General features: G+C 41.5%; 1 protein-coding gene across 2 annotated transcripts; it reads left to right on the top strand.

Moving 5' to 3' along the window:
* Window positions 1-1,071: 1,071 nt before the first annotated feature.
* On the top strand, window positions 1,072-14,712 carry uhmk1 (U2AF homology motif (UHM) kinase 1). Of its 2 annotated transcripts, none has more exons than XM_083970486.1 (9): window positions 1,072-1,912; window positions 2,455-2,584; window positions 3,455-3,641; window positions 3,740-3,937; window positions 4,826-4,920; window positions 5,017-5,093; window positions 5,191-5,289; window positions 6,624-6,712; window positions 8,169-14,712. In XM_083970486.1, exons 1-9 carry the CDS (start codon window positions 1,594-1,596, stop codon window positions 8,313-8,315), a joined length of 1,341 nt encoding a protein of 446 aa, XP_083826612.1. In that variant the 5' UTR covers window positions 1,072-1,593; the 3' UTR covers window positions 8,316-14,712. The 2 variants fall into 2 exon arrangements, with proteins under 2 accessions (XP_083826612.1, XP_083826613.1); XM_083970487.1 differs by having other exon boundaries at window positions 1,602-1,912; window positions 2,438-2,584.
* Window positions 14,713-15,749: the final 1,037 nt, after the last annotated feature.

Here is a 15,749-nt window from a genome sequence, read left to right as displayed (position 1 = left end):
CATGTTTCTTTTTTGTTGTTGTTTTACACCTTAGGACGAATAAACCATAGTTTTTGTTATTTGGACTATCAAAGGCATTAGGTTGGTATGTTCAGGTGTAAGAGGATTAAAACATATGCACATGCATTGCATTAGAAAGTAATACATGCACTTATGAAGCAATCTAGGGTAACACTAAATAAGAACAACCACAATACAAACAAAGAAGGTTAACTCAGATAAACTGGTTTCAGGTAGTGTATGAGGCATATTGCAGAGCCTCAGTACCACTCATACTGCCAGCTGAAATCTAACATTAAAGCCAATGACACTGTCCAGATATGTAATAGGCCTTTCCTGTCTCTTCTGTCCAGCAGCTGGAACACAGATCCAATCAAGGCTATTATTGTTTGTGCATGCCTTTTATCAACACAAAGTGACCTAATTATTTTAGATGTGAGCATGAAGACATTTTACAGGGAATTCATCCAAGTCTCACTGGCCCCATGCTCTTTGCTCTGTGTCCTCATGAAAGCATCAGTGCATGTTGAGATGTCACCTCAAAGCTCCAGGTAGGGCTATTACATGATTATTTTATGCTGAAAACATTTTCATTTTGACATAGCCTAGTGTTTTATGTCTAAATCGTATAATCTAGTGCAAACAAAAGACCGAGAAATGTACACCAGGAAAGTAATAAACAGATCACAGGAATGATGGGAAAGAAACAGACATTTTTCATTTGATGCAGAATACACAATATAGGCTAGCATTTCAGGGTGGATGAATGTTCAGAGCCTTTCTTCTGATGCCACAGTGTCAAAAGGCACACAAAGAATGAGAAGGAGGCAGGAAACGTCTGTGGAGAAAGGCAGAATTAATTTGTATGACACTCAAAATGACCCTTTAATATCTTAATTACTTTAGACATTTTTAAGTAGGCCTACACTGGTAAAAAAAAAAAAAAAAAAAAAAAAAACAGAACAAAAAAAACACGTTTTGATGGAAACGCCCATGAATGAAGGCGGTGCAGTTCCACTCCGTACCGACAGGGGGCAGGGTGTAGGAGCAGATGGGCCGCAGACGAGCGGGGAGGAGAGCAGAAACAGAAGTGAGATTAATATCAACAACCTGAGTTTACTACTCAAGTTTAAGTTGACTGCACCCGAAGCCGATAAACCCTGATATGTAGTTAGTTATCCTCGGTTGAAATGTCGTAGCAGTGGCCGGTTCATTATGGGGAAGCTCGTTATCGCGCGTCGTGGAAGTGGTTTGTTTTTAGTGCTCCAACTCGGTGGCTAGTTTGTCCGTGTGCAGGAGCTAACGTTAAGTCTGCTAACTTTGTGTGTCAGACAGTCAGTCGGCTGGCGGGGGACTCGGTGTTTGGACAGTGAGCAAACAGTCTGTCTAATATGCTCGGATATTGCTCCGTGATCGGTTTCAAGACGGCCGCGGGTGTCGCCGCAGCGCCAGCTCGCTGCTGTTGACCCGACCTGGTAGTTTTTATGAGGCGCTGATAGAGCCCGGTCCGCCCGCAATGCTCCTGCAGCTGCTCCCACCTGTCATCTAGCTGCTTCCTCTCCTCTCCTCCCGTCTCCTCGTCTCCTCGTCCGGATGGCTCACTGCGGCTCCTTCGAGCCCAGCGCGAAGGCACAGGCGCCGCGTCCGGACAGCATCATGCCGTCGTCCGCCGCCGGTGCCGCCGGTGCCGTGGACCAGAGTATGAAACCGGTGCTGTTCGAAATCTTCGGCGAGATATGGACCGTCCAGTCCCGTCTCGGCCAGGGAGTCTCGGCCTCGGTGTACCGGGTCAGCTCCGGCAGAGCCACCACCGCCGCAGTCAAGGAGTTCCAGGCCGACACTCAGGGAGGCGACTACGGCTTTCACAAGGAGAGGTCCGTGCTGGAGGACATCCAGGGACACAAGAACATCGGTACAACATTATTCATACCACTTCCACTACAGACAGCTTAACTAATGAACACACCGACATGATGGAAATGAAATGTTTGTCACTCTGAACCTTTTTGTCACCTTAAAGATTTAATGGTGGAGTCTGGCACTTTATGTGTTATCTTGTCTAAACAACAAGCAAATGATAAATTCCTATGGAAAACCCATCAATTTAACTTGCACTTGCTTTGTCAGCAGTGGTGTGTGAGGCTATAAGACCAACTACAACTAGATACGATGAGCTTGTTAATTCTGCACAGTATAATCCATGAATCAAACGCAAATTTCACCTGTCCGTCTTTTTATGTTGCAGTGAAGAGAAGAATATGAGAAAACTGACAGGGTGGTTGACAACAGTTTGCATTGAAATCCTGCCCCACAATTTAAATTACAATGGAGAGAGTTATATTTGAGTAGAGACAGTTCATCAGATGACTCCATTGACGAACAAACCATAATTCACTGTCATAATTCGCAGTACAGGCCTTGCTGAACGTAACGACAGATTTACTCTCCTTTCAGTGACGCTGTACGGGGTGTTCACTAACCACAGCTGTATGGGAGTTTCCACCCGCTGTCTGCTGCTGGAGCTCCTGGATGTCAGCGTGTCCGAGCTGCTGGTGAGAGGCAGCGGTGGTACCCAGGGTGGTAGGTGAGTAATGTGATTTCCTCTGATACATGACCCCCGACTGTGGCAATTTGCCAGTTTATCAGACTAGCACCACCATATACAGATTCTACAAATAGTATTACATACCGTACACACATTGCTGACTGTGTTTTCATTTGCACAGTTGTTTGTGCTGTGTAAATCAGCATTCACTGCCTAAAGGTGAAGCAGAAGCACATGTTTAACTCATGGCCTAAATTTGGGTCTCTGCGATCTTTCAGTTTTGAATTGCAGTTCAGGCAAAAGAGCAAGAGGGGAATATTCCTGGAGTCTATGTGTCCATAAATACATCTGGAAAAACACAACTACTCACATGATATAGGTTTCTCGAGTCCAGTTCTTACTCACCTATCTTTGTGTCATCCTTTTTTCCTCCACTAAACCATCTACTACCTCCCCAACACAATGGAGATGAATGAAATAAAATGAAGCACTGGTAACGCTGGGCTTGGAGTAAGTAATAAATTACTCAAAGCTCAATTCAAAGAAGTACACATTGCCATCTACTGGTGAAATATTTGTACTGGAAATAACCTGCATGATTACATCCCACATTTCATATGATGCCATACCTTTTGCTAACAAAGCATCACACAGAAAGTCTTGCGTCAGTAATGATGCTTAATAACAAGTGATAGAAAATGTACCCTTTAAATTTGACAAGATTGTTGGGAATCGGGCCCAGAATGTCGCAGTGTTAGAGGCATTCACTCTAATATTGACATGTTGTGTGGAAAAAGAAGTACCAAAGTACCAAAACCATTGTGCCAGTAGTTTTAATAACAGTGATTGCAGTCACTGTGAAGCCGTTACATCTTTAGGAAAGCTTTCACTTTTTCGTGTCTCTGTCAGACCCCAGCAGGGCCACTCCATGTGGCTTGTTCAGCACTGTGCCAGAGACATCCTGGAAGCTCTCGCCTTCCTTCACAAGGAAGGTTATGTCCACGCCGACCTCAAACCACGCAACATCCTCTGGAGCGCTGACGACGAGTGCTTCAAGCTCATCGACTTCGGCCTCAGCTTCAAAGAGGGTAACCAGGTATGTGTGTGTCTGAGAACGCAAAGGACCGTGACAAAAGAAGCTGAGATCATTTGAGGTACGTCCTTCTAACTCCTGCTGTTCCTCACCTTCGCCAGGACGTCAAGTACATCCAGACTGACGGGTATCGCGCTCCAGAGGCCGAGCTTCAGAACAGCCTCGCTCAGGCCGGGGTGGAGGTGGAGGGAGACTCGGGCTGCACAGCTGCTGTGGACCTGTGGAGCCTGGGCATCATCCTGTTGGAGATGTTCTCAGGAATCAAACTCAAAGACACCGTCCGCTCGCAGGAATGGAAGGTGGGACAAAGTTGATTAGATAGTTGATGCGATTATATTTAAGGGAATCAGAAAGCTATATAAACATGCAGGAAAAGCTTTGCTCAAACATGCAAAGTTACCCGAGTAAGATTCAGATTAGATAGTAAAAGGACCTGGTTAAAGGGACAACAAGGAGTTTTGCGTTATTCCCATGACCCGCTGGGCAGCGTCCGGGAAACTGAAACTAGGAAATGCGGGGAGAGTTGACCACTTAATAATAATAATAATAATAATAATATCAAAAATAACTATAAAGACAAAACGATATATATTTATCGAAAATGGAGCCAACTGCTGATCGGCGGGCGCTAACCCTGGGCGGAGGGATACGCGAGTTGGTTAGCTCCAAATAAAAACTGCATTTTTCCTGCACTTTGAAGGGCTGGAAAAAATTATATTATAGCGAACAATGGAACTGTGTATTTTTTTTCAGGTAAAACCTCTTTTAGGCCGCGAAAATAGGCCGTTTCTTTGGGTCTGTTCACAACACTGTATGTTGTAAATCTCTGGGCAGGGCTATGGGCTGGCGTTGCTAACGGGAGGAGTGCAGAGAGACTTCTACTGCAATTAAAGTACTTAGGGGCTATTTGTAGATCATACAACCCCACTTTAAAAAAAATGCTACTATCCCTTTAACAAGTGTGGGTAACGTAGATTCATCCACATTAATATGAGACTCTTTTATAACCAAAAGCAAACCTCGGGGTCTCTTTAAAATGTTTTTGAAGTAATGAAACATAAAGTCTGGGAGCAAAAGGAAAAAAACTGTCAAGTTTTAAAAGTTTACAGCTAGGAGAAGTTCAATAATGCAGACACCTTGTTGCAAAACTGAAACAGTGTTGTGTAATCTGTGTTCCTCTCCTGTAGGATAACAGTGCTGCCATTGTTGACCATATCTTTGCCAGCAACAGTCTGGTGTGCCCTGCAATCCCTGTCTATCACCTCCGAGACCTTATCAAAAGGTAAATTTAATCTAGTAGACTATGAGCTGTATTGTATAATAACACAATCTTGCCACACAAAGGACTATAGTTCAGTTGCTGACTGTTTCCTTGCAGCATGCTTCTCAATGAACCAAAACAAAGATGCACAGCTGAAACTGCCCTGCTGAGCCCGTTCTTCAGTATTCCCTTTGGTAAATGTCAACATCTCATAAATATAACTCCCTATATGCTAAATGACATTTTTTATATAGATAATATTCATCACTGTATTTTGTGTGTGTGTGTCAGCTCCTCACATTGAGGACCTTGTTCTGCTGCCCTCTCCCGTTCTGCGTCTGCTCAACCTGATTGACGACAGCCACCTGCACAATGAAGAAGAGTATGAAGGTACAACATTGTTTTTTATTTCTTTAAATTATGGGTGCATTTTTTAATTCCTGAATTGATTGTTTGTTTTTTGTTGTTGGGTTTTTTTTTTATAAATGTATATTTTATTTAACCTTTATTTAACCAGGCGAAATCAATTAAGAACATGTTCTTATTTACAATGATGGCCTGACAAGAGGCATAAGCTTCTTGATGGGGGGGGGGGGGGGAGAGGGGGCTGTGAGGGAGAAAAGATAGGTTAAAAGACAATAGCAAATATACACAACAATACAAACATTCAGCAGAAACAGGGCATAAAAGTTAATAAGAAGGATATTCAAGCATAGAAGACAAGATTATTACAAGCATAAAAGAGAGTAAAAGTCTGTTACAGATAATACAGGATTCATTTGAGAGCAGTGTGTCACAGAAAGTGGCCTAGGCCAACGGCGGTAGGTATGGGCGTTCAACAAGCAGAAACTGAAAAGGGTTAGATAGTTGGGTAGTTAAATAGTAGGGAAGCAGCTGCAAGAATCTGTAAAAAGGTGTGAGATGGCGTCTTTGAAGGCCGGGATGGAGATGAAGTTATCCAGTTGAAGGTGTTTTTGTAAAGCATTCCAGTCAGAGACAGCAGCTGACTGGAAAGATGCAAGGCCAGATGTAGATCTGGTTTTAGGAGTTGTTAACAGAATGAGATGGGAGGACCGAGTGTTGTATGTGACAGGAAGTCGGTGCAGCAAGCAAGACAGGTAGGGGGGTGTACGTTGAAGAAGGGTCTTGTAAATGAGAGTGAGCCAGTGGATCTGACGGCGGGTGTGAAGTGATGGCCAGTTTACCAGGGAGTAAAGACTACAGTGGTGGGTATTGTAAGGGGCGTTAGTGGCAAAACGGGTAGCAGAATGATAGAGTGTGTCCAGTTTAGCAAGAGTGCCTTTACAAGCAGTGCGATAGATGGTGTCACCGAAATCGAGTGTAGGGAGAATTGTCAATTTAATGAGAGTCTGTTTAGCAGAGGAAGTGAAGGCGAGACGATGTCTATAAAGGAAACCGAGTTTGGCCCGGACCTTAGCCTGTAGTTGAGAAATGTGGTGTGAGAAGCATAGCGTAGAGTCTAACCAGATGCCGAGGTATTTGTAGGCAGAGACATGGTCTCTTAAGTTTAAGTAAGTAACAGTGATTTGACGGTGGTTGATGGAGATCAAAATAGAAGCTTCTGGCACAGAGCAGATCTGTCATCTGATTCTTGCCTTAGTTTGATTTCTGATCCAGTAGCTGTGGAGAGTTTTTGTTGGAAAGTTTTTTGCTCTTCACCCTTTTTTTCTAATCTAGGTAAATTGTCTCTTTGTGTTTCTCAGACATCCTGGAGGACATGAAAGAAGAGTGTCAGAAGTATGGCTCAGTGGTTTCTCTGCTCATCCCCAAGGAAAATCCCGGGAAAGGACAGGTGAGACTGAAGCTAAAAGGAACTACATGAACTAACCCTGTTTAACCATATTTATTTTGCAAGGATGTTATCATAAAAAAAAGCCTCTACTATGTTTCAGACATGCAGACTTCAATAGTGTCACACCAGACTTAATGCACATAACCGTGCACATAACTGTGCAAAGATGTTAAAGGGATAGTTCACCCAAAATTCAAATTTCACCCTCATGTCGACTAAGGGCTGGGAGAAGTTTCAGAGTCCTCCGTGCCTTCTCTGAGTTACAGCGGGGCTCCGTGCAGCACTGCATGTCCATATGACGGTTGCGAACGGAGCTCACTTTTCTTAGTCCAAAAATGACACACCAAAAAACATCCAAATACCTCCATAGTGCTCGTCTGTAATGTCCCTCTTGTATTGAAGCCCCGACATGAGAAATTGTTCAGAAAAAAATTAAATAAGTACATGTTTTAAGCTTGTCTGTAGTGGAAGCTCCCAGTGTTGCTCTGCCGGAATCTTGTGCGATTTGCGGAGCCGTGAACTGGGTGTCAATGCAAATCGCGCGAGATTTGGACGGACCAGGAAGAGCAGTGCTGGGAGCTTCCGCTACAAACAAGCTTAAAATATAGGCTTATTTAATTTTTTTCGGGAACAATTTCTCATGTTGGGGCTTCAATACAAGAGGGACATTACAGACGAGCACTATGGAGGTATTTGGATGTTTTTTGGTGTGTCTTTTTGGATGAAGAAAAGTGAGCCCCGTTCGCTACCTTCATATGGACATGCAGTGCTGCACGGAGCCCCGCTGTCAGAGAAGGCACGGAGGACTCTGAAACTTCTCCCAGCCCTTAGTTGACATGAGGGTGAGTAGATAATGAGTGAAATTTGAATTTTGGGTGAACTATCCCTTTAAGTCGAAAATATTGTGTAACATATTAGGGAAAGAGGGCAAGAGTACTCTTGTTTCTGTGTTGAAGTGGGATCTGTCTGAACGCAGTTGACATTCATTCTGTTGAAGTACTTAAACTCACTGGTACACTATCCTCTCCTGTACTCACTCCCCACCTACACTGAGCACAGCTGCCTTGTCCTCCAGTTCTGTCTGTGCTTCTTGAGACGATTCCCTGCTGTTCGCTAGTGAATGTAAATAAACGATGAGATGATTTGTAATAATGATGCATAATGATGCATTTAATTTGTTACCAACATTATTGTTTGCAAAGAGAGCAAAGGGAAGAGAAGATTAAAAGGGATGAGCTTTTCTGCTGCAACTGTAATACACACAATTCAACACAGAGATAAATGTTTTAGCAAATGTGTTACAATAGTCATTAATCTAATAGCACACTCAGGAATAATGATTTACACATAACTTATTTCACACAGTCTTACTATGCTTGTAGGATATAGAATTGTCAGCAGAAAACTCACCCACTCAGACCCACTAAATCACCCATGTCCTTTGTGTGTCCACCAGGTGTTTGTCGAGTACGTCAACTCCAGTGACTCCAAAGAGGCTCAGAGGCTGCTGACTGGCCGCACCTTCGATGGGAAGTTTGTGGTGGCCACCTTCTACCCTCTCAGTGCTTATAAAAGAGGTTACCTCTATCAAACTGTGCAGTGAAGTCCTAAAGTTTGGTTTCACCCTCAACACTCCTTCGTTTGCATGAAAATAACACAACTGCAAAGGGCACCACGAGGGAGACACCATTAGCATAAAGTAGTATAAAGTTCTGCATGTTAGCCATGTGGTTTTCTACTATAAATCTATGTTTCATGCAGAGTGTAAACTGAACTCAGTCGTGAGGAGTGTAGCGCAGCACTTTATTTCTGCGGCTCCAGTCTTTGCACTGCTCTTATCAGAACACATCCATCTAGTGCTTCAAGATGTGAAGAAGTGTGTCTCTTTCAATACCTGACCAGAGGTCAGAGATCTGTGGTCTGGGGAAAAGCACTTCCTGCTTTAGCTTCCGTTTTACTTTTCATTCATCCACACTTCATTCATAGAAATAACCATGCTGAGAGAATGTGAAATTACGACGAGAAAAATCGGTGGTGTGGGATGTTAGAGCAAAAGCCTTTGTGAGGTTTGAGAATCTGAATAGGTGCAACTCACTAGATAAACTTTATTCAAACACTTTATCTCATCAGTTGAGTCAAGGATGTGATGAGTCCTATGTCTCAAATCCCCGTCAGCTGAAGACGTCCTGTGGTGAAAATCCTGTTTCTTAAATTAATGATGATAAGACTATTTTATTTTTGCTTATTTATATTTGTTACGTTTAACATTAACAAGAGAAAACAGTGTGGTACAAGGGGATATGCAGGTCGTTTTTGCTGGCTCCTCTGGCAGTTTTCAGGTAGAAATAGTTTTGAGTGGCCCCTCCACCAGCCGGTAGATTTCACTCATTCTCTGCCATTATCTGAGCAAGTTTAGGGCTCCACTGCCCTGTCCTGTAGCCTTATGCTGTGTAGCTTTTTAGTTTCTCAGAGAATTTTTCTTTAGCATCACTTTAGCTACTGGTGGCGTCTTACACTAGGTATTGTGTTTTGACTGCAACACTGAAAAGGGCATATGAACATGTTTTTTGAGAATGTGTCTGGCTTGTGACAAGTTCAACAGATCTGAATATGTTGTTAATGTTGATCCAAATTCTTTCCTTGTTGAAAAATGAGTCTGTGAACAAAAGGAGCAGCAGTTCAAGTGAGGTAGAAGTGGTGTCTTCTGACTAAAGCCAAGTACGCTTTCATGTTGCCTCATGGAGCAATGTCATTCGAATTCCAGCCTAGAGCCAAAGTGTCAGGTAGTATATCACTGTTCAGTCTCACTAAGATAATAGAAAATCCAGATATACAGTCGGTCATGCAAGGCCACTGTGTGCTGAGTTTTTTGTAGCATCTTTTAAATCACTCGAATGGCACTCAATGTTTTATGTTGCAAAAAATATTCAAACCCTGCACACAGTGTCTTTAAGGATTGTGAAAGTAGAGTGCAGAGGCAGCATAATGCCATACAATCTTCCAGTGATTTACCTGATATTGTTCAGCTCTCAGTTAGCCTTGTGTACTTAAACTACTGAGTTGAAAGGTAGACTCGCTACAAGGTGTTTGAGCGCAAAAAATACAGGATATAACTAGTGTTCCATGCCTCTGAATCAAATGTGACAGAAATGTCATAAATATGCAGTTTTGGAGCCAACACAGTTGAATCCTTTTGTTGTTTTCATTATATTGGTTATATCAGGGCAGTGAGACAGCTGCACTAATGGAGTCCATGATCAGGACAGCAGTCACAGTGGAATGCACTTGTTTTTGTTAAACCTTTCCTTCTCTTGTTTCCACTGTGACAACATGTATTGCCCAATGCCCACTGAGCCCGCTCCGTCACACTGAAGCATCAGATGGTTTCTACACAAGTGCCCTATGATATTCGCAAGCTAGCTAGCTAACGAACCAAAATGCTACTATAACAACTGGTTGTGCTACCACCTGTATGTGTGAGTCCCTTACATAGCTGAAGCCATTGTAGATGCCTTAAAAAAAAACAATAAAACACTCTTCCAGCAGATGTAGTGTGCTGCCCACGAGCAAAACCCAGATTGTTATGGATGATAACAATGGAGCAAAAATCTATTTCATTTTCTTCATAAAGCTGTTGATCGCTTATATTTCACTGTATTCTTGTTAAAGCCAGACAAAACAACTTTAACTGACCAGTAGCTACAAGTGAAAATGATGCATTAGGTAAATGCTGCACTAAATGCTAAACATCTGTGTACTGTTTAGCATTTAGCAGTACAGCTTACGCTTTACCTAAAATGCTAAGTTAGATGCTAATGCTGAATAATTGTAATACTCAGAAGTTGTGATGATTCATCAAGTCAAAAAACATTTAGTAAAGTGTGTTGCTAATATCATCCGAAACACAACCCTAACCCTAACCCTCAATCACAAGCTATTGGTTAAACAAAACCAAGTAAGGCTTTAGCAGCAAAACCTTAAGTGTCTTGAATTGAGCAAGGGTGTGTTTTAATGCTATGAATTTAGATGTTTCATGTGTAAGAGGAATTTTGTGTGTGGTAGTTACATAGTCTTGCTTTAAAGTCTAGTGTGTGAAGAACTGCACTAATGTAGGAGAGCACAAGCATAGAGTCCTGCTCCATCTAAATGGGTAATGTGACGAGAGTATATGAGAAAACCTAAATATTCATGTATAGTAAGAACATTTTGTCGCCTAAATCTTTTTCTTTCTTAGGCTTTTTTTTTTTTTTTTTGGCTGGACAGCAACAATGGGGCCAGCCCTATAAATGCGAAAATCAGTGACTGACTAGATTACTGACTGACTGACTGACTGACTGATCGAGCTGAATGATCAAGTTACATCACGTTAGGAGGCTTCTCCATTGGCTGTTGAATTGGCCATCTTAACCACTTTCCATAGATGCTCTTTGTGTCCACTCTGCACGAGCAGTTTGTCACCTAGACGCAGGCTGTGTGATGTGAAAAACAATATCACAAAGACAAAAACTTTATCGCTGAGTGATTATTTTACAAATAAATGTGATTTTGTCAGTGCAGAGCAGCAGTTTGGAAACGGCCTGGAAGTGAACTTTCAGTCTTAATTGGCTGTGACGACATAAACAGAAAAGCATGTAGGTGAAAACGACTTTATTAGGAATTGGCTCTGTTACAATACTGTAGGCCTATACAGAGACGCAAATTATAAATGGGCTGAAGCCGGCCGACACTTAGGAAAACACAACGCAACAGTGTCAGAAGGTTACAGTTGTTCAACAACAGTTTTCAGTTACGTTTTTGATATTTGGACCCAGATTCCAGAGATTTGGTGTGAAACTTGAATCAGACGATAAAGCACTTTTAAATGAGCAAACTGTGGTACCTACTAATCAAACTGGTCAGTGTTATCACTTGTAACCAGTGGCCTTTAAATAATAACATCAAATTTCAAACCAATCAACAAATGTCCTCCCTTAATTTTTTACATCACTTGTTACATAGTTTGTCTAGGACCTGATACAGAAAAGAATCAATAATAATCTGAAAATATTCCATCCTTACTTCATCTGGTCTCTCAGGCAAACATCTGTGTGTGCAGTTTTCTGCCTTGTTGTTTCATAAGCTGCCTGTTACGTCATGATAAAAACTGGTCATAGATTGATTTGGCAGCGTCAACGCAAAGCCCCGGTGTGTCACAAGTTAGGAGACGACTGACCAAGGACGGAACCAAATGTGACTATAGCGTTTTTGCTAATGACTTATAAAAGAAAGACCATCCACTGAATCCACTGTTTAAAGCCTCACTGCCATTGTTAAATGCACTGCAATATGATCACTTTATAATTGATTGATGCATTGGTTCATTTGTCATCTTGTGTCAGAGACTGGAGGGTGGTACTGACTCTGAACCAGAACCAAACCAAGTGTTTTGAGTGTGTATTATTGTTGATTAGGTTAGTGGTTGTGTATGGAGTTATGGTTTGTACTGTTTCTAGTTTACATAGAAAGGGGCTAAGCATATATATATCTCACTAGAAAATGTGATTGTCCTGCCTTTATGAATGAAAATGAATGCTCACAAATTGATTTTGCATTAGCAAACAACTAGTGTTGTCAGGTTTGCGAGCTCCCCCTCTTCTACCATTTATATACAGACATGTGCAACGTAGCTTATTCCAACACTACACAGCTGAGATTATTGGCTCCAAACCAGCTGATGGCAACGTGTTCTGTCTTTTTGTACATACTGGCATTAGGTCCACTCCAAGCAGCACCAACAGTGTTGTGGTATTTTGTGTGTGATGTGGTGGAGTGCAGTGCTGATGATGAGCGCACTGTGTTGGTCAGCAGGGAGAGAGAGAGGAGGCAGGCAGGCAGGCAGGGTGAAGAGCACGCCTTAAGAGCTCTGTCAGACACTGATTGATGAATCAACAGCAGTTGTCTTCATATAGAGTTGAATGTGTGGAAGCTGCCTTGACCTGGACTGGTCGAGTCCTCTGTCCTCTAAGGATTAAGTGTATGCATGAAGTTTGTTTCTCAGTTTGCCTGCATACTTACGTCCATCCTCCTGCGTCCCTGTGTTTTCATGTCTTCATGGCTCTGAGTAAAATGAGCCTCTCCAGTCTTTACTTCTCAGGCTGTCAAAAGTTTTCTTTTCTTTTTTTTATCTATCTTATTGAATCCAGATCTAACTTGTGTGGACACCAAAGGGACATGTCTGCCCCCTGGAAATGATCCGAACAGTCTTTTTCAAATGCAGCAAAGGTGTACTTCGTGATTTCTGGATGTTCATGTCTTTTTTTCTTCTTACTTCTGTTTGGGTCTGCAAGTTATCTTAAGAGCACCTTTAAGTCAGATTACCTTCCATTATCTGTCAACTTAGACATTTTACTTCCTTGTTGTTTTTGTCTTTTGCTGCTCAGCGTGGTTCCATAGTGCACTGACAGATTCAGGGTTGTGCTTTAATTTTATGGCACCCGACCTTTAGGCCTAACTTTGATAAGCTCTCAGCACATTTGTGCGTTTGTGTGTGTCTAGATAATTCGGACAAGGTGTGTGCGTGTGTGTGTGCACGTGTAGAGAAATGTAGTATTTTGGAGACAGCCTTATATCAGTTGCAAAAGCTGTCTTCTTAAGTGCATGGCATGTCTGTGTGAGACAGATGTGTAACACTGTGCTGGACTATTTTTCCTCTGTGTGTGTGTTTGTGGTGTTGTAGCTGAAGTGGCATAAGCCTGTTTGCTTGCAAAAGGCAATCTGGAGTAAATTAAAATCAGAAGAACAGTGTGAGTTAGAGTCAGCGTAAAAGTGAGGAGTTAATATGCAAAAGTCATTGTCAGACATTGATATGCTGTGTGTGTGTGTAGTATGCATTCCTAATGACAAGCACACATCACATGGGCTTATCTTGAAACAGCACAGTAGATAAAAAGCTGAAGTGCAGTGGTAAACAAATCTTTAACTTCAGTTCACCAAGAGTGAATGCTTATTGATTAAATACATTGATGAAAGGTGAATAATTAATAATAAAAAAAAGATGACAAGGTGTTCCTAGTGGTACAAAAGAACCGTAATATCATATGAATCATTATTGTAACTTTAGTTGCATAGTGGATTCATTTATACAGGTCAGACAACAAAAACAAGCACTGCAGAGTTGGGTGATAATTCTTTATGGGTTTGTCACTGTGAATGACCACCTCCATGTTACATAAGGTGATTTGATCTGCTGTTAATATGAAAACATTAAATGCAGATTTAAATGTCTGTTGGGTCTGAATATTTAAGTATTTTTCATTTGAATTCTAAAGGAATTATGTTTCTTCCCATATTTTTTTCAACATAATGTAAAACCAAATCTGACTTGTTACTGTTATCAAATCAGGTTTGAGAGAAAATGTCAAGCTGCACAAGCTCAGCGAGCCTAGAAAAACCAAATTCCTGACGGAACGATTAGACAACCAAAACAGAACAATTTAATGACCATTAAGTTGCACAATTATTGTTGTTGACATTTTGAGTATGAACAACTCATGTCTTCAGCGTACTATTTCAAAAAATATCAAAAGACAATCCTTAAGACAATTGTTGCCTTGTTCAGTCTTCCTTTTGGTTTCAACCAGTTTGATCGAGAAGTAGTTTGTGTTGTGTTGGATTTAAACACTCGATGATGTTCCAGAGAACAGTGGGATGTTTGAAGACGTGGGATGTATGATTGGATCAGATTAACTCTAGTTGTTTTTCTCAGTCAAACATTAAAATGTTAAGAGGTCATGAAAACTTCTGTTTCCATGTAGCATATCCTCACTCACTGGTCCCGCCTCATGAAATGTCCCACAGTTCATACTGGACCGATTGTTACATTTTGTTTGAAAAGTCCTGCTTAAAGGAAACACAATGTGAGAAGGTCCCTGTGTACATGACACGTACAGAGTGTCTAAAATGTGTGAATAAGTCCATGCTTTACAGCCTTCCAGTTGAGAATGAATCATAGATCACTCACAATACTGTGTAAAAGTATTTCATAATAATAAAAATGATGCTTGACTTGACCTGTTGTTTGACTGCTGTTTTTGAGTAAATCACTGAAGGATGTGATGATGTAACCTCTAGTGCTCACCAGATCAGTGGAACCCACCAGTACTTCAGGATCATCACACGCTCGGCTGTCCTACATGAGCCACTGTCATTATGTTTTTTTTTTTTTTTTTTTTTATCACACTGTTTTATTCAAAATACTCATGTTTAGCACTAGGCTATCAAAAGTGAGTTGTTTTGACTTTGGCTTTTTTTTTCTGCTGGAACTAGTGATGCGTGTTTTTTTTTCCAACCCGTGGTCCCGCATCTATGAAGTAATTTGACCCGCCCCAGCCCACCCCGTACCACATCTATTTTCACAATCCGCCCCGCCCCGCCGCTTTTAAATGAGCCACACGTTAATCTTTTATTCAATATGAAAAAAACTGCTCTGAGTGACACTTGAAACTGGCACCAACAAACTTAAATCCTGAGCCAGTATAAAAATCTATCAACAGTAAGGAGTAGCCATAGCCAATATTCTGACATTAATACACATTAATAATTTATTTTAAGTCTGTCAAATTTCTATATATTTTTTAATGACCCACCCTGCCCCGCACTGCAAATAAAGTAAACATTTCTTGACCCGCACCGCACCGCCCATAGCCCTCTGGTCAGCCGGAACAAGTGTTACATGGGAAATGTAATTAATATTGTAACTTTACCAGTGGGTCATTAGGTTGTATGACTGTAATGATATGTGTTAAATAATTATTGTAACTCTGAGATCCATTGTTCAAGATTTTCTCAGGTCAGTGCACCAAAAGACAAGGTTGATGAATGACTTGAGTGGTGTAGCTTATACTGTCGCACACTCAATCATAAATCACACAGAACACACAGCAACCAATGGTGGAGAGACTCCTCATATTCACTTTGAGGTGAAACCCATGTAGTATGTGTACACACTGGTTAAGTAAAAAAGGCCTTTACCCATATAGACATGTAACATACTGTATGG

The sequence above is a fragment of the Trachurus trachurus genome, assembly GCF_905171665.1.
Source record: "Trachurus trachurus genome assembly, chromosome: 4".
In the NCBI taxonomy this organism is placed as follows: Eukaryota; Metazoa; Chordata; class Actinopteri; order Carangiformes; family Carangidae; genus Trachurus; species Trachurus trachurus.
The sequence above is the reverse complement of the archived record's forward strand: the minus strand, read 5'-3'. Positions and strand labels throughout refer to the sequence as shown.